At 38.1% G+C, this 24139-nt stretch overlaps 1 protein-coding gene across 1 annotated transcript in view; it reads left to right on the forward strand.

Moving 5' to 3' along the window:
* Positions 1-2214: 2214 nt before the first annotated feature.
* Positions 2215-24139, forward strand: part of VCAN (versican) — a 98779-nt gene continuing 76854 nt past the window's right edge. Inside the window, exons 1-4 of the mRNA XM_042823087.1 lie at positions 2215-2284; positions 10301-10672; positions 20516-20690; positions 20805-20932. Coding sequence (XP_042679021.1) covers positions 2215-2284; positions 10301-10672; positions 20516-20690; positions 20805-20932 — 745 coding nt within the window. The remainder of the gene's footprint in view (positions 2285-10300; positions 10673-20515; positions 20691-20804; positions 20933-24139) is intronic.

A 24139-nucleotide genomic window follows, 5' to 3' on the forward strand; every position in this document is an offset into this window, starting at 1 on the left:
CGTGTGCTGCCTTCACAGTACTTGTTTTGCTACAGGAGCTAATTGGCAACGGCCTTGGTGTTTTACAGTGGTCTCAGGACACAGAGGTGGTTGAAACATCTTCTGGTTTCAGCACATCTGCAGTCTCACAGTGACCTCTCATTTTCTGAGACTTTGTGTAATAACAGGGATCACTTGAGCATTTATTTAAAAATACGTGGCTGCCTTTATTTGAAAATTGTCCCTCTGAATTCAAAGCACTCTGATGTCTGCAGCTCTTACCAAGTGCAGCCTTCTTACTCTTGACAGTGTTCTGTGGGAACATAATATTCTGAAGCACAGTATAGGTTTTTAAAATTAGTTGTGAAATAAACACGTGTATTCTCCATTTGCTGCTTTGCTTATGTTAGTTGGGAGAAAGATAAAACCAGCCAGTTAGTGTTTGAGTCCTCAGAAAAAGCTTAGTGGAGGATGGGGCTCAAACTGAATAAAGTCAGAGACGTCTTGGTTCATGTTTGGGACTGGCTCATAAAATGTGCAGTTTCTGTGAAGTTAATATTGCCAAATCAGTGATATCACATCGTGCTGTGAGCTCTGTCAAATGGATGAAGCAGAAATGAGGCGTCTTTGGCAACATGCAGCCTGCTCCATGGAAAGCAGCTGTATTCTTTCCTCCACGCCCTGGGAATAGGTTGCAGCATATGTTTCCCAGTGCAACCAGCCAGCCCTGGCCATCTGCATATGGGGAATGAAAATGGCTTGGATTTTCAACCCTTTTGGGTGGGAATTTTGAGCATGATGCTGCTATGTTAGAGACTGCCTCACTGGAAACTCTTCATTTGAGATGTTTTGCATCTTTTCTGAACCATTCAGCGCTTACAGGTCAGGTGCCAATTCACACAGATTCATGTTAAGTATGTGCTGCAGCTGTTACCGGTGTAGGGAATTTTCCTGGGGTTGAACCCATCATCAGTAATTTTTTGAATTTTTTGAAATTACTGCGTGTTTCACTTTTGTGTTCAGTATAGCTTATGGACGTTTGTGGGTTTATTAGTCAAGGCTTTGACCCTACAACGTTACATATAAATACTAAATAACTAAAATGCTAATGTAAAAAATGTCAGAAAATGTGTAAGTAATACAAGGTTCATAGCAATAACATAGATCTCTTTAATCCTTATTTTGCTGTTGAGCTATAATCTATTTTAGAGTTCAGATTTCTTGCCTATTTCCAAGCCAAGTAGTGTACTTTGACAGCAGTATCAGGAAACTCACTGTTCTGTGATTTAAAACTTTTCAAGGGCATTTGACAAATCATTACTGAGAGCTATTCCTTAAGATGCCTCAGTAGTGCATACGTATGACTGTGTGGGGAAGGAACTGTTTTTAAAAGCATGGTGGTGGTGGATCAGTGGATGGGCTAACTGATCTTAGTGGTCTTTTCCAACTTTAATGATTCTATGTTTCCAATAGTTGACATTTATGGGAATTGTGATGGTTTTGCTAGAATGCTTCTTAAGTTTGCAGGATAATTGCAGATGTGTCATTAGAAACTGAAATAAAAATGAGAACATACCATTATGAACAAGCAATGTATTATGTATGTGTTATATATGTTTTCAGCTGTGAGAGCATGGAGCCTGTAAAAGGAGCAATAAGCAAACACAAAGGGGGTTGACACATTTGTTTATTACTGCAGACTCAGTAAACTGAAATTCAGTATGAATTAGTATTTTATAGTCATTAGAACTGCCACTATAATAAATCTCCACTATGAAATAATACATACAGCAGTTTTAAAGCAGGACTTTTGTAGATGGAAAGGGTAATAGTGCATAGTGCAGATGTTGATTCACGCTCAGAATTCATGAAGTTATTGTGGGAGCCTCTTTTAAACTAACGTTATTTGCTCATGCTAATTGATAGGGCAGTCTATGTTATGGATGCAGATCTTCCTGGAGGCTGCATCTGAATTGGCAGCTCTACAGGAGGAAGAAGTCATCATGTTCTACTTACGGACTGCTGTTGCTGTGTGGTATCAGATTTAAAACAGTGTACAAAATGGTGAAGATCAGAATATTATTATTCACTGTCCTTCTGAGCATCATTTTTTGAGCTCACGACTGCTTCTAGTATCAACCAATGATGAATAGAGTTGTACTGACTTGCTACACTTTGTAAGGACTCAGTGTTAAACTAACCATTTATTCTGTTTCTCTTTATTTGTAGGTCAAGATGTTGTTAAATATAAAAGGCATCATATGGATGTGCTCTACATTAGCTATAACTTATATGCTACCTAAAGGTAAGTCTGTTATGTATGGAGTAATTTATTAAAATTAATTCCAGTGACAGCGGGAAGGAGCACAGTCCAATTGGGAAAGTACTTCCCAGGACTGGGGAAATGTGTTTTCTGATTTTATCTCTGTACTGTGTAACTAATTTTGTTCCTGTTTTCTCCTTTTTGCCTACTGATTTACATAGAAAACTTCTGGTGGTTGAGCATGTTTTTGGCAAGGTTTTTACACAGTTTGTGTCTCCTGAGGTTTGTCAGTGCCATTACTATAATTCGAGTAATGATAAAGACAGCGTGATAATGCGATAAAGACATTAGAAAGCATAAAGCGAAACAGCTTGCCTTCTTCAAATGTTCAGGAATGTGACTTAACTGCTTTAACCTCTGTTTGTGAAATGTTGGGCCTGTTTGTCAGATATGTCTCATACCTTCATTTGGTATGGCCTACAGAGGAGTTCCCCTGCATGGGTGAAGTGGGGAGTATTGGAGGGGATAGTTTTGGTGAAAAGCAAACAGTTTCATGAGGGCTTCAGCACTGAGAAGTGCCAGTGCATGAGAGCAAGAGCAGCTTGCTGCTACACACCTAGTCAGGCTGCAGAGGTCGCAAATTAAGTGGGGGAGTCTTGGATCCCAATGCATGCATTCATGTTATTGATATGACAGCAGCCTTATGAGTTTGTATGTCTCTGACACTCTCTATATTCAGGGTGAAAAGTGCCACATACAAGTGAGATATAGAGAAACCAAGAACCCCAGTCTCTGCCTGCCTCTGTAATAACAGAAGAATGAGCCTAAGGAGGCATGCTTTTGGGGTCGCCAGACCCTCCGTGGTGGGGGCTGCTGTAGGCCAAGCTGGTTGGAAGCTGTGGCAATCTGGTTGCTGGGGCCTGGAACCAAAACATCTTAAAGCAGCTGCAGGTGTTAGCTTTGGATAGAAAGTAGGAGCCCTGTTTACTTCTCATGGTGATTACGTGTTAAGCTGAAGTACATATTCATATATGATTGCTATGGTTTGAAACTTTTGACTCAAAATTAGTACAGAGCAGGTCCCTACAGCAGCTGCAGACTCTGAAAATTGGAATGATGGTTTTCCCAAGCCTCAAATCAAGACAATTTTTATTCTACTTTCTTCTTCTCAGGAACCTTTGGAAAATCGGATATACTCTTTATACTTTTTTTTTTTGACTTTTTTTTTCTTTTTTCTTTTTTTCTTTTTTAGCTCTTATACTGTGTATACAAAGTTCTTTCTTAGGTAGTTTTTCCTGTAAGATACAAACTGTTTTGCTTAAGTGTTGACTTTAGAAGAAAAGATGGTGGGCTTTTTTTTTTTTTCCTTCACTTGGGTTGTGAGCACTATCCTTCTCTGTTTCCTGTCATCCCCTCCTCCTTAAATCTAGTTTTGTTTCTCCATTCTTTACTAAACACACAGCAGACCAAGACAATTAGAAGACATTCTCAGAGGAAACGGACTCAAAGCTTCAGGGAGGGGCAAGATGCTAAAACTAAGCTTCCATTTTCTCATTTATTGAGGGCTGAAACTCATTTGGTTATTAAATGTCAAGCTTTTTTTCTTTCTTTCCATTTTTTACTCAATAAAATTTGTAAATGTACACTGCTGTACAGCTCTTTGATCTGCAGGCATTTAATTATTTGTTCATATGAAGTATTCTGGAAGGCAAAGCGATTGTCAGAAGAAATCATGGACCAACAATGTCAGTTTATATAGGGAACTTAAAAATGTTTATTTGATAAGTTGTAGCATTATTAGTCAGCTTTAAAATGGAGTAAATGCTTGTACATCACTCATGGGATGAGAGGTATGAAGTTAAGATTTTACCTGATAATCAACCTTTGGGAGGAGAGCATGTAAGAAGAGGATAAGCAAGACAAATGAATCTGACATTGTATGTAAAGCTGACATTTCTATTACAACCTATTGAAAATCTGATCATGTTTATTTAGGGCATAATTCAGTGGTCAGTCTAATCTCACATACATCATTTAGCACTACATGGGGTAGTTCTTCCCCTGCTCTGTACCCTGGTGCTGGCTGACATGTATTTCTTTGTGTTGACGGTACTTATGGGCATATCTGTCCAGCTCAGTCAGGTAAATGACTGGTCTGAGAGACATCGGATAACTCTTTTTGCAAGTTAGTATTCAGCTGGATCAGATCTTTGATCTGCCTCACTGATTTACGCAATTGCCTGAGCTGGTAGAATTAGGGAATTAGGAGTGCATCAATATTTGTGGAGAGGTGAGACTGAAGGAATGACACCGTTAGATGCCCCTCAACTTACTCCACTTATCATCACCTCTGAAATGGTTTATAAATTGTTCATGTGATTTCCAAAAAAAGAATTTCAAGAACACAAGTGTTCTGTGAATGTGCTGGTGTGGTCATCTTGGGAATACAGACCAAGTTCTGACTTGTCCTCATTCACTTGAAATTTTTGGAAAAAGTGCAGAAAAATCTTTGTGTTCCTAGAAATATATTGTGGACTTCATGGGTTTTATTTTTGAAGTTGAGTATCACACTTTAGCCTCAGACATTCTCAAATGGGAAGTTCTTCAGAATATGGTCATGCTGAAGAGGAAAAAGATGAGGTAAACTTTAATGTGAATTAATCCAATAAAGTCTGGGCTTGATCCATATCTTTCTGTTTTGTAGAAATAATAGTAAGTTTATGTAATAACTTTTCTGAGGATTAATATTACAAGGTCACAGACAAACCTTTCCAGTCCTGCTGTTTAGAACAAAAAGAAACAACAACAACAAAAAAAAACCTTTAAAATAAAATCTCTGTTTGCATTTTGAAAAGTTAGACAGGAATTTCTTAGATTTCAATTTTATTTATTTTTTTTTAAAATCCTGAATTTGAATGAAATATTGATGCCTTGAAATCTTTTGTGAAACACAGATTCCCATACTCTCTGTTCCCAAAATGGGTTTGGTTAACCATATGGGTTGATTGAATAGTCACTTGCCTATGATTAATGGCAGTGTTTCCCTTTGGGTAAAACTGTTCTGAAAGCTTAGATTCATTCTTTTGAAACTCGTATAGGAAATTTGTCAAAATCAACAGTTATTTTATGAAAGAAATAAGCTTTGGCAAGTTGGCATTTTCTGCTAGGAAAAATGTTGTGTTGAAAAATTTAAATATCAATTGAGAATACTAATGTTTGAAAATGTGTACTGTTTAGAGGCTAAACTATCCAGTCTGTATTGATCATCTGTCATTCAGTCTGGTGTTTGATTTTGGCATAATTGATTCCGTTGCTTACTGAAGCACTTCCTTTTCTCTTCCAGTAGCTCCAAAAGGCTTTCTTTGGAAGTTCCCCCAAACCCCTCTTTTCAAAAAACAGACAAACAAAGTTATTAATTCTGGAATCCAAGAGATTATTAGGTTATAGAATCATAGAACTGTCAAGGTTGGAAAAACCTCCCAGATTATCTAAATCAACCATCCACCTACCACCAATATTACTTTACTAAAGCATGCTCCTTAGTATAATATCTAAACGTGTTCATCCAAATGTGTTTCTTGAACACACCTGGGGCCATGACTCCACCAGCTCCCTGGGCAGCCTGTGCCCAACCAGCACCTGACCATGCTTTCATAGAAATCTTTCTTGATATCCAACCTGAACCTTCTCTGATGCAACTTGAGGACATTCCCCCTTGTTATTTCTAGTCATGGGGGAAAAGAGGCTGACCCCCATCTTGCCACTGCCTCCTTTCAGGCAGCTGTAGAGAGTTTAAGGTTTTCCCTGTGCCTGCTCTTCTCCAGACTGAACAATCCCAATTCCCTCGGCCACTCTTGGTGAGATTTGTGCTCCAGATCCCTCACCAGTTTCACTGCCCTTCTCTGGACGACATGCTGTGGTGCATGTGAAGGATTAATGATAGAAATTCATGAGCAAGGTTTGCTCATGACACCTACTCTTGGCCTGCCATTTACTCACTTTGAACTAGCTGGTGTTACAATTCTCTGGTTTACAAGGTGGAGCCAGTGATTATGATCATTGTTGAAGTTTACCTCTCTCATTATAAGCTGCTATTTATCATGTCACGAATAAGTGTGTTTTTGTGAAAGCCCTACAGTCCAGAAGAGAATACAAACATCTTAGGTTACAGTATGTGATAATGTCCTTTTGAAGGTACAAATAATACACATCAACTTGGCATATCATGTTAATATTATACGTGCTCTAGAACACGTGTGCTTGCTTATAATATTTGCACATCTGTATGCATGTTACACTGGGTTTGGCAGCTGGAATTTATGTTTTTCTGGCAGAATGATTTTCTTACAGAATATGACAATAATTGTTTTTTCATTACTTTGCCTCCTTTTCTTACTCTGTATCTTAAGACTGCAGATTACCTTGTAAAGAACTTGAATGAGGACTTTATTGGTCTTGGTCTTCTACTACCTCTGCTATCAAAATTTCATACAAGTTTGTAAAAGCTGTGCGTTACGTTTTTCAGTATCTTTATTAAAGAAATGATGGTTAATGAAAAGACATCTCTTAGGCTCAGTATTAGTCGTTAAAGTAACAGTACACAATTTCATTGGTCTTTGCAATTTTTCTTGACAGGAAATATATCCTATAAGTACATTGATTGCAAACAATTGCACAGAGAATTCTAAGGAACTGCTTTGTGCTCAAGCAAGAAGTAGTTTGTGTCCAACTTCAAGAGAAACATATAAAAACACATGTCATTGGTAAGATAAGGCATCTAGGGAAAAATATTCATATATACTGTCATTTCCATGATAAATTGATTAAAATGTCTTAGCTTTAGGTTTGGGGAATATACAGCATTGTTTAGTCTGTGAAACCCCTACCCTGACAGGACTGTTTCCTGTCAGGATACTGTATGAGAGATCTTCATTCTGTTCCTGCTTCTTATTCTGATATTGAACCTATTTAATATTTAAATTGAGGAAGACATAAAAACCCAGCTGCTAAAACACAGAGAGTCTGATGATAACCTGACTGCATGTCATGCTCTGGGCTTGAATCTGCTGTCCCATCATCTAGTATAAAGCTCTTGTTGACTTTACTGGCAGTTCTTGAAAGATAGATCTGTAGCCAGATTACTTGGACTTAACTGTGTATTTTGTTTCTTTACTGTCTGTTTTCCCTAAGGACTTAAATATGCTCAAGAGTGCTGCATTTTAGTTAGTAAGAGAAAAGAATGCTCATACCATATCTCATTTAAGAGTTATCAGTGTTTTAGGTTTTACTTGGGTAGATGGTGAAGACGTGGTATGAAACAACGTTCAGTGCTAGGATTGCTCTTCACTGATGATTGGGTAAATACCTGCTTTTCTCAGCTCATATTCAGATTTACAAACAGTTAGAAAATATTTTGTTTGCATTTTGTTGACTGCATCCCTTCTAAGGTACAGTCTGTCTCAACCTGCTTGGACTACTGAAGAAACCAAGTTTTTGAAATTGAATGAGAATATTTCTTAATCTTCAATACAAAGTTTTTCTCCCCTTTTCTCATCTGCTAGTCAAAACAGAGTGCTTTTAAAAGCACTTCATAGTGCTTTCTACAGCTAGATGAGTTTGTAGGTACATAGTTTTTGCCTTATTCTTGGATGTAGTCCAGTTTAGGGTAGATCTAATTTGCATATTATTATGATATCTGTTTGCTGTCAAGGGTTTCATTCTGCTGATGAGAAGACACAAATTCTGAAGAGGAAATTTCCTCAGGGTTTAGTACTGATATTCTAGATCACGCAAAACTGAAAACAACGCCTTTGAAAGTTTATTAAAATTCTGTCAGTCAGCGTAATTATAAGTAGATCATTTTTCATTTAAGAAGTTCCTGTAATGTATATAGATGACAAGAGATCATAATAAAAGCTAAATATTTTGAAACTGATTTAATCTCCCACCTGTGCGATTTGGCAGTTTTTCCATCACAACTGATAGGATTGAGTATTCATTCTATTTCTCTAGCTCTACCCAAATGTAATTAAATAAAGTTCCAAGAAATTAAAGGTGATACAAGAGTTAGTGATGCTTTCCTACTGTAAATCTTGGGATAAAACCAGCCCACTATGGTGTTTAGCAATCAGTTCTAGGGAAGTCAGGTTTTTAGTTCTTTTTAAACAATATCTGACTTCTCCAGATTCTTGTTTCAGTATCTTTTTTTAAAGATATGTGTTTGCAATCAAAGTTTTTGAGTTAGTCTATAGTATTCAGAAACTTCTGCAGGCTTGTCTTAAAGCCTTGTGAATTGTTCAGTCCTAGTTATATGTTGGTCCTGTTTTTGTCATTCACTGTTTTATAAATGCATCCTTTCTAGGTCTTTCTCAAGTTGTGTTTGTTCAACATGAGTTGTAGTATCTCACCAATCTTTGCTGAAAGTTTCACTACATGCCTGAATCAAAGCGAAAAATCTTGCTGGTAAATCAGCTCAGTTCTGTGTGAACTTTTCATTTGAGCTTTGGATGCAGTGCAGCTGTATTGGCAGAATGCTACACCATTGTTGTTAGACTCTCTCTGGTCTAATCAGTTCTGATAAAGCTAGCTTGAGTGTTTCTGCACTAAGTTCCCAAGAATCTTAACTTAGGTAGGTATGAATGGAAACTATTTGAAGACTTCCGTTCCAACTTCTTGGTCATCCTTGGCTGGGCCAGTATTTTTCTGGCTAGGACTTTGTTGTAAAAATGTATGGCTGTCATACTGGTGATTATTGAATATTTTTGTAGATGTTACTATTAATGTTTTATTCTCTATGTGATGTGCATCTGTTAAAAATCATCAGCTTAATAAAAAGTTTTTTTTTTTCTTTTTCTCCTTCTCTCCTGTTTTTCTTTCAAAATATTCTTCTCTTTATAGTGTGATGATGTTTTTGATGGTAACTAAATAACTAGATAACTTTTCAAGTACTGGTATCTCATATTTCATGCTGGTGCCTGGTATTTGAAGACATTTTTTGTTTCTAAACTTTATGAATTCTACCTGACTTCAAATTAATGATTAGCATTTTCAACCTTTGAAAAAATGTTTGCAGGTCACTGAAAGAGGACATATACATTCTATTATATGACAGCCTTTAATCTTCATTAAGCCATTAAATATGGTGAAATAACATCACATAACAACATAAATCTAACAGAAATCCTGTTTTCAGACAGTTGCTGTGTGCAGGTTGGATGAACAGTAGTCAACTTTCCCCTTGGGATATTGTCAGATGGAAGCATTTCACTGTAAAGTGTTTGCAGCTGGAGATGTCATAAAAATGATAAAGGTCCTATCAAGTCAAGCTTGAGCCAAGCAGGGACTTTCTGTGTGCTTTGCTTCCTTCTTTGCTTTAACATCTTAAAATACCCCATTTCTGTAATGTGTTAAAGGCCCCTGGGCTACAAGGAAATAATTTTGAAAGAATGACAACTTAGGATAATGAAAAGGCTTTTGTTTCAGCATGTATACAATAAAAAGAGTTAACCCTTGAAAGAGAAATGGAATAAGGAAGGCAGTGTATATAAAGTCTTGGGCTGTGTTTTACTTCTACTACATGAGCATATGAACAGGCTGCTGTAAGGTAAAACAAAGTGTAAACATCACTAGCTCCCCTAAGTGCCTAGTTTTGGCCAGCAACAAATGTGAGATATCTGGTTGTCTTTCAACAACTGGTTTTAGTCTGGTGAAGTTTGAAAACATAGCTCTTACAATTCAACTGTCATCTGTAATCTTCAAAACAGTTTCCAAAGGAAGCCAATACCAATCCTTGCTACAGTCAGTGACTACGACAAATGGAAAAAACAAATCAAAGAGCAGTGAATTAATTTACCCAGACAGGAAAGAGCTCAGTCAAGGGCTGAGGATGTTGGTACAGACTCCGTTTTGGCTTACTCTGGTCAGATCTGTTGTGAACCAGCTAGAGTTCAGGTCTTAAAAGTCTGTTAATCATTAAACAGTGATGAAATGTAAGTGTTTCTGATTTTGCTGGTTGCTAATGTGATATATCCTTTCTCTTCCTCTCTCCCATTCTTCTAGTTAAGGCAGAAAAAAAAACCCTGGTGAGGGGATCCCTCTCTGGAACGTCAGTCCTTCCATGCTTCTTTTCAACCACACCCACCATAGCCTCCAGCTACGCAGCTGAGTATCTTCGAATCAAATGGTCAAAGGTTGAACTGGATAAAAGCGGAAAAGATGCAAAAGAAACCACAGTCCTTGTGGCCCAGAATGGGAACATCAAAATAGGCCAGAACTACAAGGACAGGGTGTCAGTTCCAACCCATTCAGAGGAGACCGGTGATGCTTCACTGACTTTCTCTAGGCTGCGTGCAAGTGATGCAGGGGTGTACCGCTGTGATGTGATGTATGGAGTTGAGGACACACAAGGCATTGTATCGCTGGCTGTTGATGGTAAGAATTCATTTATTTCATTTGTAGTCAGCAGTAATCCCAGTCAAACCGGTAACAGCTACTGCTTATAACTACAAGGCATTCATATGACCAGTTTTAGGAAATTGTTCTTCCTTCACTATTGACTTATTCCATTCTCTTTTTGATTATTTTTAAGATTTTTTTCCAGCCCATATTTTTCTCATTTCTCCTGCACATGTTCTGGGAGGATACTCTTGATTCACAGAACAAATGCTGTTCACTTGTCCCAGTAGCACGCTGATTGGTTTTATATCCTTTACAAGATGAACTCCTGTTTTCACAATTACTTTTTTTTTTTTTAGCAAGTACCTCTAAAGTTCTCCAAAACCAGTCTTTTTGAACCATAGTACATAACATAATACATCTATCTGAAAATGTGTCTTTATAAGAAGATAGACTTGGCAGGCAGAAGCAGTTTCTTAATAATTGTTTCTGTAGGATGAAAAGAAGCAACTGCTCTGCTCTACTGGAGCTCTGGTTGCCTTCTCTTGCTGCTTGGCAGTGGGAATGTAAACTGTCTAACCTCAAACAGCTCTTTCTGTGATAGAAACATCAAGCACCAAGGAAGAGTTTATCTCCATAATAGCAGTTGGATAGCTAAGAAAATCACCTGCCAAAAGCTGCAGGAAGACAAGTAGAAGGGTGTTATTATTCTTCCATGTGGAAGACTCAGGCCTAAGAGTTGGCATGCAAGCACCATAAGGAAATAGCCTCCAAAATTTTGGGGAAGAGAATTGTTCTTGTAAAGAAGCACAGGAAACAAAATTTTAAATAGAGTTTTGGTGGCAAAAGTAGCACTGATCTATTGGCATTTTTCTCCTAAGTTCCTGCTTATACCCATGTGCAGACTGCTCCAGAGCCTGATGCCCTGTCAGTTTGGCACCAAGCCTGAACTATTAAACTGCTGAAAAGCAGGACATGTTAGCCCAGGCACTGTGCCACGTGAATTCTGGACCAAAATTACTATGAAGAACACTGGGCTGTGTGGATGTACCAGCATACATGAGCGTTGGTTTGGACTCTACCTTGCACTTCTCTGCATTCAGGTGTTTTTTTGAAACTTAGGTATTTACTCAAGTGACTGAGTCCCAAAACAAACATTAGGATCTTCTGTTGGAAATCATGACTTTGGCTAAGATTTTTTGTAAGCTTAGTACTATATTGTTCTTTCACTATGCCTAACCTAACTTTAGCAGTCTTTTGGCATCTGTTCAATGAAAGGTTTTGAAGGTGTGGTCTTAATTTGGAAATACAATAAATCAGTGTAACCATTTATGTTTTTTTCTAACTTCATAAGCTGTGTAGTATTAATGGCAAAAGCAAAAGAAATCCTGGTTTGAACATTATTTTTCAGTAATGAATATACCTGGCATTCCTTAGCCCTTTAAAGCACTCCCTTGGCTATGTATCTGTATCCAGGAGCAGCAGATGTTCACTACAATAAAATATCAGATGATTTACAGCAATACTTTAGCTTGTGTTACTGCTGCTACAGTACACTGCAGTGAGATGCACAGTTCAGATCTCTTTTAAATTAAAAGAAAATTTCAAACACAGCATTTTCTTTCTGAAGCTACACTTTTTTGTCGTTTTTTGTCTTTGATGTCAAAATTTGGAGAACAGAACAAGCTGTATCTTCATACACATGGTAAAGTAACATTGTTAATTTATCATTTGTGCACTTGATTTTCCATTTTCTATATAAACAAATACAATTTTTCAGGCTTGTAAAAATTTTATATTAATGTTGTTGCTTAATTTTTGTACCCTTACTTCAATAAGCCTTCAGCATTTTTGAGACTTCAGCTATTATCTTAAAAGAAAAAAAAAACAAACCAACAAAACCAATTGTATTAGTCACAAACATAATTTATTTTGATTATGTCATCTTTTTGAATCTGTGCCCTGAAATAATAACAATTACTGAAAGAGAGATGTGTGTTCTTTGTGTGTTCTTCATCACCTGTTGTTAGCAGTTAACATTATTGAGAAATCTTCTTTATGCGTTAATTGTGCTAATTTCTGAGTTGAGTACTGGTGTGGCTCAGCACTGCTTTGGTCTGCTCTTCCAAGAAGACCTGCAGGTGATGTTGCTTGTGTAAAGCTGAGTAAAATTATCACTTATTTTGCTAATGTGCATATTTTATGATCATGGAATGAAAGATAAAATGTGTTTGTGTAGCACACAGGATATAGTTGGCTTTCTGGGCTGCAAGGGCACTGCTGGCTCTTGTCCACTTTTTATCCACCAGAACCCTCAAGTTCTTCTCAGCAGGCCTGTTCTCAATTAGTTGTTCTTGCAGTCTGTCCTCATATTTGGGATTGTCCTGACCCAAATCCAGCACCTTACACTTGGGCTTGTTGAATTTCAATATCTTCTCATTGGACCTCTTCTCCTACCTGTCTACATCCCTTTGGATGGCTTCCCTTTCTCTTCTTGTATCAACTGCACCATTCAGCTTGATGTCATCAGCAGGCTTGCCGAGGGTGAACTCGGTCCCACTGTCTATGTCACTGAACATCAGTAGGGCCAGACTGCTGTACCCCTCATTACTATTTTCAATGGTGAGTCTGAATTGTACCCCTCATTACTATTTTCAATGGTGAAAGCTTAAGAGAGAAGTGTGAAATACTTAATTTTAATTGTACAGGAAGCTGTAGGCTACCACCTGGATACCATATTTAGTTAATGGCAATTATGGGTTCTCCTTGAGGCTGGGGAGGGAGCCTGCATCAACTGCTCAGCAGTGTTACATAGTTTCATCATGCTGGATACCTCCTTTTCCATTACTAATTGTAAGAAAAATCTTCCCTTACACCCTACTTGTTGCTACAATTAAATCGACTTTTCAGACAGGATGATTTTTTTGTTCATAGCAGACCTAGCAGTCTACAGTATTATGCACTTGGACCTCTTACAAAAAGTGGAACATTCAGAACATTCTTATTTGCTTTTCATTTGAGGTGATGTCTCCTCTTTACACTGTACTGTTTGAAAATTTCTTTTTCTTGTGTGCGGTTCCTCCTTTTCAGCTGTTGTAATTTTATCTTTCTATGGTGTTTTGAGCTTATCTTTAGGACCCTTTTTGTAATTATTAAACCCAGATCATAAACTCTGTCCTGTTAGGAGTCCAAAGCAGTTGGACTTGATCTTTATATGTACTTTCCAATTGAATTATTCTATTTTACTATTACTGTCTTTGGAAACCTATTTTGCCATTGTTCTTAGTTTCTTCCCTGTTGCTGTTACTGAACATCAAGAGACTTAAAGTACAGTGCCTTAGCTGATACTGAGCTGTCTCTCCATTCCCACTTCAAGCTGCTTTTTGAAACAGATGAGGTTTCACCTGCAACCCAGTATAGATACTTGGATAGAGATAATGTAGAGGTTGATTGCTAGCAGGCAATGATCTTCAGGCCTTCTGACCATCGTCCTTGAGTGTTCAGCCACCCACTAATAGTTTATCAAGTTTCACAGGTGTGCTGGGTCTGAAGTCAGAGTAGAATTTACTTTATTTTCAGTGATTTAAAGTCAGATGCCTAGCACTCAGCTCTTTTCTGATGAGAGTTGTGGGTGAGATGAGCTCTCTAGTAGTTCTCATTCCTGTTCCCTGATCAGAGAGTCTTACACAGGTAATGTAAACTAGGCTCCTAACCTTCAGGAGTAACAGTGGTAAGTTTGAATTCCACAAAGAGTTTAATAAAAAGTACTACTGTACCTCTCCATATTTATTCCATTTCTCTAGATATAATAAAGTTCGCTGGTGTAAAATAGATGTAAGTTTCCTTATAAAAAGCTGACCTGGACATGCAGAGTAACAGCATGATTCATTCTCAAACATAATTGTGCATTTAATGAGACTGGTTTTTTTTTGTAGTTCTGCGAGATATTAAAAAGCAATATATTTGGACAAGTGCAAGGAACATGAAAGAACTGATCTAACAACTCACTTGAGCCAGTTTTTGGTTATTTACCTTGGAAATGCCTGCACATTTGATTGAAGTGGCAAATGTGATCCTTCAGTTTTCTTGCTCTTTTTCAAAATCTTGTCAGAGAGTATTTTTTGGCAATAATGTTACCCTTTTCTTACTGTTGTCTTGGGAGTTCACTGCTTTCACAGGCCTTCTTTTGTTAGCTTCTATTTGAGTCCACTGTTTGAGAGGCTTTTTACAAATCCGATTGTAGAGAAAAGCCAATAAGAAAAATCCGAGGCTTAAAATACTGACCTCTTTAAAGGGAAGAAGCAGCAATTAGGGAGGCAGAGTAGACTGTAATTCACAATTTTATTTTTATGCAAACTTCTTTCTTGCAGGCATTATAGTGATAATAAATGGATGTTGTTTCCATTGTGGGAACACTGCCTCTCAGTTGTGCCGTGAGCCCTAGGAGATTGCGTGTTGACAACGTAATTGATTTATTCTCTGTAAAGCCAGAACTCCCCTTTATTAGCACCTAAGTATGGCATTTGAAGAGATGGGGTTTTGTAATCTTTTAGATTTATCTATCTTGAATCCTTATCACCTGTTGATGTTGAAATTTCATACTTCCTTGATAACTAAATAGAAATGAACTGCTGTGTTTTTAAGCTTATTCTTTATTCTCCTGAGGAAGTGATGGTAGGGAAGATAGAAGTTTCTTAGCTACAAGGTAAAGAGCAGAATATACAATGGCTCAAAGAGAGGGAAACTGAATTCTGTATTGAGATACCCTGCATGCATCTGTGCCTAGGGAGTAGGAATGAGGATGCTATGATACATCTGTCACAGCCCTGGCACAGGGACTTGGAAGGTGGCAGCTGATTTTCAGGCTGCAGGTGATTTGGGGTCAGGCTGAGGATCTGCAGAGGACCACACACCTTCTCCCTTAAGAAGATAAAGTAAAGTAGGTGCTGATATGCATAGCTACACTGATTTTTATCCTGTCAGTCATCTCCTGTTTTGAGAACAGTTCTGAGAAGCTATGTATTTCTTTTAATTTTTTTTTTAACAATTTAAATTTCAATATCAGTGTCTTTGCCTCACTGAATGCTGTGTGTCCAAGTACATTGTTATGCAGAGGTAACAGCAGGTACGTGATCTAGGCTGTCTGTTCTGAGGTATTGCAGATGTAGTAACCAAGTCCTCCACTTTGGCAAGTTGTCTGTCAGAAGAATGCAGTTCAGGCTGAGCATCAACTGCTTTCTTTCTCTGTACTAGCTTATTTAGAGGAGTCTGTGTACACTTGCATGTTGCTGCATTACTTTGTAAAGATGGATGCAAAGATTTTGGGCAGAGGGGTGATGTGCGAGTTGGTGCAAGAAGCCTTGTCCCTGGAGAGCCAGCAAGTGGAAACTGGGTGGTTGGTTTGTGCTTCCTCTTTGCATGCAGAGAGGATCCTGGAGACATCTGTGAATGCAATGCAAGGCTGCTCTCAGGTTTCCAGAGCAAGAGATGGGAGTTGCAAGATGTTTGCAGAGCTTGGAGTGGGAGAAGAGATGAATTATTGCAAGAAGCTCAAAATTCCTGTTTCTTCCTTTAATGCAGTGCTCTTTCCTGTTGCCTCTGTTTTGGATTGTATTTGTAATGTAAGTTGATTTCTGCATAAAAGTAAGGAAGATCACCCAATTTGTTTAGAACTCTATTAGCTTTGGCATTGAGGGATGCTTGAAAGGTCTATACCACTTTGACTGAGACCTGAAAATAAAAATGAACAGAATAACAACTGCCATAATTATCTTTTCTCTTTACATATTCTTTGTGTTATGAGATTACTTCTGAAGTTCAGTCTTTATGTGACTCCAGGCAGGCAAGTTGCAGCAGCATGAGCTCACTAGTGAAAGCTGTTGTTTATTAGCCACAATAAAGCAGGAAGTGTCTTGAAGGAGCCCTTCCCTCCAGTTCTAGGAAGTGTTGCAGCATGATACCTTGGCAAGTGATAAAGCAAAGCTGCAATCCAAAGGTGCAAAACCATAGTATCAGTCTCTTACTCAGGAAGGTCCTAGTTTGTTAAGTGAAATACTTCATGCTTTCCTTCTCTGGTGTAAGGCAAAAATAAGTGAATAAAAGACATTCTCTCTTGCTCAGGCAGCAGCAGTGAATTTTTGGGTGCTGCAGATTACTTTCCTGTGAGTGCTCTTTTTTGCAGACACTGCTGCTCTTTCCTGTAATTATACTGACTTTGCCAGATGTTCAGTGACAACATTACGCTCTTGTAGTCTGTTTTCCAGTTACTTTATTTGTTCCTGGGACAACTCCTTTCTTGCCTTTTCTTTCAGAGGGCAAGTGGACAAAAGGGGAAAATCCTTTACAAATGTTGTAAAGTGCAAGAACTCGGACAATGGATTTTGCCCCCTTCTCTCTGTCTAACTGAAACAATGAAAGTCCTGCACTTTAATCTTCTTAGCCCCAGGGGGTCTTCTAATTATTGCAGCTGTTGCTCAGGCTTATACATACTGACGTCTTCCTACCCATTCATCTTGGAGGCTCTTTTATGTCCATTGGCTCCTCAGTGGAAATGGAAGAGCCTTAAACTCGGAGAATAGGTGAAGTTTACCTTTTGGATCTGGGTGAGGAGAACAAAGCATTCTCCAAGTTCCTTTCCAGGATTTACAAATGACCAAAGGCATTTTCTCAGCAGCTCTTTAAATTTATGTTAGCACTAACTCTTTAGTTCTGCCTTACCAAGGTAATGCAAGGTCCACATGTCATCAGCAAAGCCATAGATTGCTTTCAGTTTGTAAGAAATAAGGGGCTTGTTGAGAAGGCACTCATATGTAGGCAGCTTAAAGCTTTAAAATAATGCGAGTTCAGAGAAGTATGTTGCCTTCTCCTGCTAAGTTAATAAACCTTTCTGTGGCTTTATGGAAAAGCAGTGTTCTTGTGCCTTGATGAAGTCATGTTACATCAGTTAAGTGAACTTGCAGGGGGGAAAAAGTATTGAGGCAATGAGTCTAAATGTCTATAAAATTTGTTTTAATTAAAATTAAGACAACAAGCCAAATGAGCAAATTACTTCACATACTTGTGCATTTTTGGCTTGACTCTGTATAAACAGTCAGTGTAAAATATTGTATGCTACTGGTACAATAAGGCCAAGTTGGACAGCTTGTGAATTATACCATGACCAAACAGGTTAACTGAACCTCAGCATTTTTATTTACTATTGTGCCACTGAATAGAGTCATGCTGGTTTATACCAGCAGGTATGTGGCCCAGATTATTGACTGTGTTATAAAATAACCAATATATTAAAATAAAGCTCTTAAATCTTCAATTAACATATTTGTTATTTTGAATTTTTAAATTCAAAAAGTAATTAGTTGTTGTTACCTTACCTTTTGTGTTGTAAGGCAGTGTACTGTGGACACATGGACATGTGATAAGGAACTGCATGGTTGTGGGGTAAACAAAGCCAAAATACTGCTACACATATGCTTATATATATATATATAAATATATATTTATATAATATAAATTATATTATATTATATATTATATATATATTATATTATATAAATTTATATATATATATAAATATATATATATATATGCTTATATAACACGTATACATGGATAAAGTTTTTCACAACTTAAAGCAACACAAATGATCTGTGAATTTGCCTAAAGCAGGCAGTGGAAGAAGCCTTACAGCAGAGAAAGTGTAGGGGCATAGGAGCTGGTAAATCTCACTCTCTGACATTCCCTGTCTCTCAGAACAGAGTTTTCATTAGTAAGAGCATATCTTCCTTGAGGCTGTGCCATAGTGCACAGGCCATTGGAGTGCTGTGGTCCTCATCTGTACCATTACGCTTGCTCTTCTCACTCTCAAGAGAGAAGAAAGGTGCTCACGGGCAGCTGTCCCTGCTCTTTGCTAACTCCTGAAGTCTGCCTAGAAAATTGTTTGGAAGGATGTTAGGAGGCCTGAGCCAAGTAACTTGCCGAACTAGTCTAGCAGTTTTAGCAGTCACGATGATGAAGTTGCAGGCACCTGGAATACTTAATTTATGTAATATAAACATAGCCATAACTTTTTTGTGACCTGCTCTTCACTTTGGGCTTTGCCAGTTCAATATTTGAAGCTGAAATAATTACTTTGCTGTTTGTAAGAAGAACTATGCATTATGTATTCTGTCAGCGACTCTGAAAATGCACTTTATGGGTCAACAGTAGCCTATGAGGATCCAAGCGGTGGATGCAGCTGGTGTGTGGGTCCACAGTACAGTTGAAATTTCTGGTGCTTCTTCCATTTCTTTTGTTTTCTGCCAGAAGCTTTAATGAAAATTGATGTCTGATGACTGAGCTTTGAACTACCTGTGTGTGAATACACACAGTGTGTTGTAATTTTGTTTGAAAAACTTTCTTAGCAAACCACAATAAAGAGAAAAAAAAATAGTATTTTTTGCTTATTGTCCATAGTTAGATCTTTGATAGGATAATTTTACTAAATTAATCTTTAGGAAAAGCACCTACAATTTCTAGGGATGTTGGAATTTGGTCACTTTTGGAAGCTTCTCATATTGCTGCTTACTAGTAAGTTATCAGATTTCCATCTTTCAGCAGTATACTAATAACAAAGACTTCTCATTAAATTTCTTATTGTTTTAATGCCAACATTTCCAAGGTCATAACAGTGTACTGTATCCTCATCAGGAAATACCCCAATAAAATTATCACTAAAAATAACGTTTTGTGATTTATTTTTCTTGTTTTGTGGCAATTCTGCATAGTGGATTATTTATGGTACTATAATGCTTCTGAAGATTTTCATTTAAATAAATGAGACTAGGTGTTATTTTTCAGTCATCATCAGGAGGTATCCTTTTGGTGCTAAACTGTTAAAGACATTAGCAATGGAGAAGGATGTGATTCGGTCAGATGGGGTATCTGTTGTCTGCCATCTTAGAGTTGGTGCCCTTTATATTGTTTTAGGTGTTCAGGCACAACTGTTGTCAAACTGAGTTTGAATCATAAGTGTATGGAAAACAGAATGTGGTTCCTTGACATAATGTGTCTTAACAAAAACCATCTTAACTCTTACCCTTCTCTCTCCAGACATCTGGCGTATTCTTGTAATTGTGGAAATTGTCTAGATTCTTTCCAGAACCAGAAAGGCAATAATAAAAGCAAGCTTTGTTTTGTCTGTATTGTTGGTACTGCATGCAGGAAAGCCTAGCAATGAAAAATAGGCCAACAGGCATATACTTACAAATGTTGTGTTTGCAATAATATGTGAATGTGTAGGATCAGACACTTGGGCCATCACTGATGATTTGGCTTGCCTCAAAAGAAACTCTTTGGTGTGCCTGCTTGCTGCATGCTTCCCTGTGGCTGACAGATCTCAAACACTCAAGGGTTGCCCCATTCACTCTTGGCATTTCTGCATGCAGTTACTGCAGCTGGCTACTTCCAAAAGGCTGGTTCTTTTCTTGCTTTTTGGTTAGGTCTGTTCAGTCTTGCCTGGTCACATGATTTGACTTGCAATTGGATGGGCTGACAAGTGAGTGTGTCAGGTAGTGCCTTAGCATATGGATATACTTCAGTGTACGTTCTTTTTGGTCACAATGTTCCATTATACTTAAGTGGAAATGCTTAGATGGTTTAATTTTTCAAAATATGCTGAATATAGTTCAAACTATTAAAAAGATAGGGTGTCATATAGTTACTGGTAGTAGCCACTAGAGGGAGGGGCATAATTCAATTGGTGGAATATCTCAGCCTTCTAGTGTTTTAATTGTACCCATCTGTTTTTACCATCATAATAATATCCAGGTAAAGTTACAATATGATGATGACTGCAGAAATGATGCAAAATGTGTCAGTAATCTGAGTTTGTTATCTTTTCAGGTGTAGTATTTCACTATCGTGCAGCCACCAGCAGGTACACTTTGAATTTTACGCAAGCTCAGCAGACTTGTTTGGACAATGGTGCTGTCATAGCAAGCCCAGAGCAACTGAAAGCAGCATATGAAGATGGATTTGAACAGTGTGATGCTGGCTGGTTGTCTGACCAGACTGTTAGGTGAGATGCTTAGAACACTCTTTGACAGAGTTTCTCCAAATTAGTATGCTTAGCCTGTAAAAACTTAATGTTCTGACTTATTGTGTTAATAAATATGGACATGCTGCATTTCAGATATCCAATTAGACATCCAAGGATTGGTTGCTTTGGAGATAAAATGGGAAAGAAAGGAGTCAGAACATATGGACGCCGTTTTCCTAATGAAACTTACGATGTGTACTGCTATGTGGAACACATGCAAGGTAAGATAGGTCCATATTTATTCTGCATGACAAATTTCAAAATAACTTGGGGTTCCAATATGGAAAAGCAAAGAAATATGTTCCGTGTGCAATACATTTTGGCTGTTTTGAATCTGAAGTGAATTGCTGAGTGGAGTGAACCTATAGTTTGTGCTGTACTAGACCTTAATTAAAAACAAATGTGAAGTCTACAGAAAGTCAGTCTGTTTAAAGATGCTATAGTCAGTGATAGCAGATCACACAAAACTAGTGTCAAAATGTTTTATTTTTTAGATGTTATAAAAGGATATTCAACAAATTACAATGAAAGTTTGAGAAACTGTATGTATCTTTTATATATATATATACATATACATACATATATATATATCTATATATATATGAAGATGGATATGATGCAAATGCTGCTAAATATATTACAGTTCATAAGGTATGTAATTGAGGTTTTCACATGTCCTGAACATAAAGTTAGAAAGATATTTAATTGAAATCCAAGTTTAATCTTTTTTAAGAGAGTCATCTCAATATCAAAAAGAAAAACACAAGCATGAACTTTCTATTGAGGATTAGCACTTTTAACTAAATTATTTGTGGTTATATAATATAACTGTAGTCTTTGCAGAAGTTGCTAATTAAATGGCTCTAATGCAGTAGAGAGATTATGATCCTGCCACATGTTGATTACAAACCATGGATCGTGATGTGAAGTCCGTGGTACTTCGTTATCCACTTGTGATCATGTGATCAGTCTTGGTTCAACGAGGTGTTGGATGTTGAAAAGTAAAAAAAACATTAAATTTTCCTGTGATTGGTCTATTCTCATACCCACTCTTTCGGAGAAGTAGTGTTTTCTAACATCCAACCTGAATCTTGCCTGAAGCAACTTGAGGTCATTCCCTCTACCGTATCTCTTGTTACCTGAGAGAAGAGGGTGACCCCCGCCTCACTACAACCTCCCTTCAGGTAGTTATAATTCATACAAGCTTGGGAACTGAAAGTTAAGCAATGCAATTAATGCTCTTAGTCTTGTCTTAGTTTTATTTATGTTCCTTCTATGTCTGACAGTGAACAGCATGCTTGAACACAGAGAATCCATATCATTCCTCCATAAATCCATGACAGAATTCACCTCTGAATCAGCTCTTGAATCTAAGGTTATACATTCAAAATAGATTGTTCCTAGCTTTCAGAAGCAGTTTTGACAAATCTATATTGTTCTGGAATGAAAAAGAGAAGCGTTCTTCTCTTATCTTCATTTACCCCTTTATTACGGGGAAGTGTTATAATATGGAGAAGCTCATCCTGGATGCCACTCCATCAGATCCATAGCTTTTATATGCTGGAGACCGCAGAATTAAATATAGGTGGTGTCACATGAGACTGCATTAGATGGAAACAATTCCCTCAACCTGCTGGTCAGGCATCTTTTCAAGCAGACCAGGACATGCCTGGCTTTCTGGGCTGTAAGCACACATTGCCAGCTCGTGTTGAGTTTTTTTACTATGACCCCAAAGTCCTTCTTGCAGTGCTTCTCTTGATTCACTTATTAGCTAGCCCACGTTCATGTTTTGGATTGCCCCAACTCATGTGCAACACCTTGCACATGGCCTTGTTGAACTTTATGAGGTTCACACAGGTCTTTCTCAATCCTGTCCAGGTCCCTTTGGATAGCATCCCATTGTTGTGTTCCATCAAGATTTGCACCATGTTGCTTGGTGCCACCTGCAAACTTACTGAACTTTTAAGCCACTGCCTACGTCAGATGTTAAATAGCGCAGATCTCTGAAAAAGATCACTTATCTCTGGTCTCCATGTAGACATTGAGCTATTGACTGCAACCCTTTCCATCTAGGTGGTTCCTCTTAGTGGTTGATCCGTCAAATCCACGTCTCTCCAATTTAGAGACAAGAATGTCATGCGGGATGCATGCTTTCCACTAGTCCATTCAGTTGACATCAGTTGCCCTTATTCACCATTGCTGTAAGTCCATTGTTGAAGGCCACAGAATTTGTCAAGTGGAGTTAGCCCCTAGTGAAGTCATATTGCCTGTGATGAGTTATCTCTGTTTCGCATGTGCCTTAGCATAGTTACCAGAAAGATCTGCTCTGTGATCTCACCAGACACAGGAGACTTGCTGGTCCATGATTTGCTAGGTGTTCCTTTTTGCGTTTTTTAAAGATTGGGGTTATGTTTCTCCTTTTCCAGTCAGTGAGAACTTCACTGGGCTACCACTGCTTCTCAAATATGACGAATAGTGGCTTAGAAACTTCGTCTACCAATTTCTTCAGGACCCTAGGATGTGTCTTAAGTCCTGTGTACTTGGGCGTCTTTGGGATCCTTATGTGGTTTCAAACCTTCTCTTCTCCTACAGTGGGTGATCCTTCATTTCTCCTAGTACCATCCTCTGGTTTCCAACTTGGATGGTAGGGCTAGAGCATTTGTCAATGAAGACTAAGGCAAAAAAGCTGTTGAATGCTTCACCATTCACTACAACTTGGGTAACAAGGTCTCTGATTTTCTTCTGGACAGGACTCACATTTTCCCTACACTTTCTTTTATCACTGACATATTAGTAGCAGTCTTCCTTGTTTCCCTTGACCTCCTTGGCCAGATTTAATTCAGATATAATTCTGTCAGGACTTAGCTTTCCTACCCTGATCTCTCTCTGCTTGGACAGTGTCACTGTATACCTCCAATGATACCTGTCCTTGCTTTCACTCTTTATAGGCTTCCTTTTTGTGTTTGAGTTTCCAGGTGTCAGGTGTCCAGGTGAACATGTGTCCAGGATCACATGTTCATTTCAGGCCTCCTGATGCTTTTGTCTGACTTCCTCTTTGTTGGAATGTATCACTTCTGAGCTTGGAAATAATGATTATTGAATAATAGCCAGCTTTTTCAGCCTCTCAAGGTACTCTATCAAACAGATCCCTGAAGAGGCCAATGTCTGCTTTCCTTGAATGCAAAGCAGCATGCTTACTCGATGCCCTTGATATTGTCCTAACGATCTTGAGCTCCACATTTCAGGGTCACTGCTACTGGGGCTGCCCTTGTTCACATTTTCTATTAACCTCTCCTTGTAGGTCTACCACACCACCTCTCCTTGTTGACTCCTCTGTCTCTTGGAGAAGGAGGTTATCATCAACGCACTGCAGAAGTCTTCTGGTTTGCTTACATCCTTCTGTCTTATCCCACCAGCAGATATTGTAG

The sequence above is a fragment of the Centrocercus urophasianus genome, unplaced genomic scaffold (genome assembly GCF_019232065.1).
Source record: "Centrocercus urophasianus isolate 14NV4802_14NV808 unplaced genomic scaffold, USGS_Curo_1.0 seq_21, whole genome shotgun sequence".
In the NCBI taxonomy this organism is placed as follows: domain Eukaryota; kingdom Metazoa; phylum Chordata; class Aves; order Galliformes; family Phasianidae; genus Centrocercus; species Centrocercus urophasianus.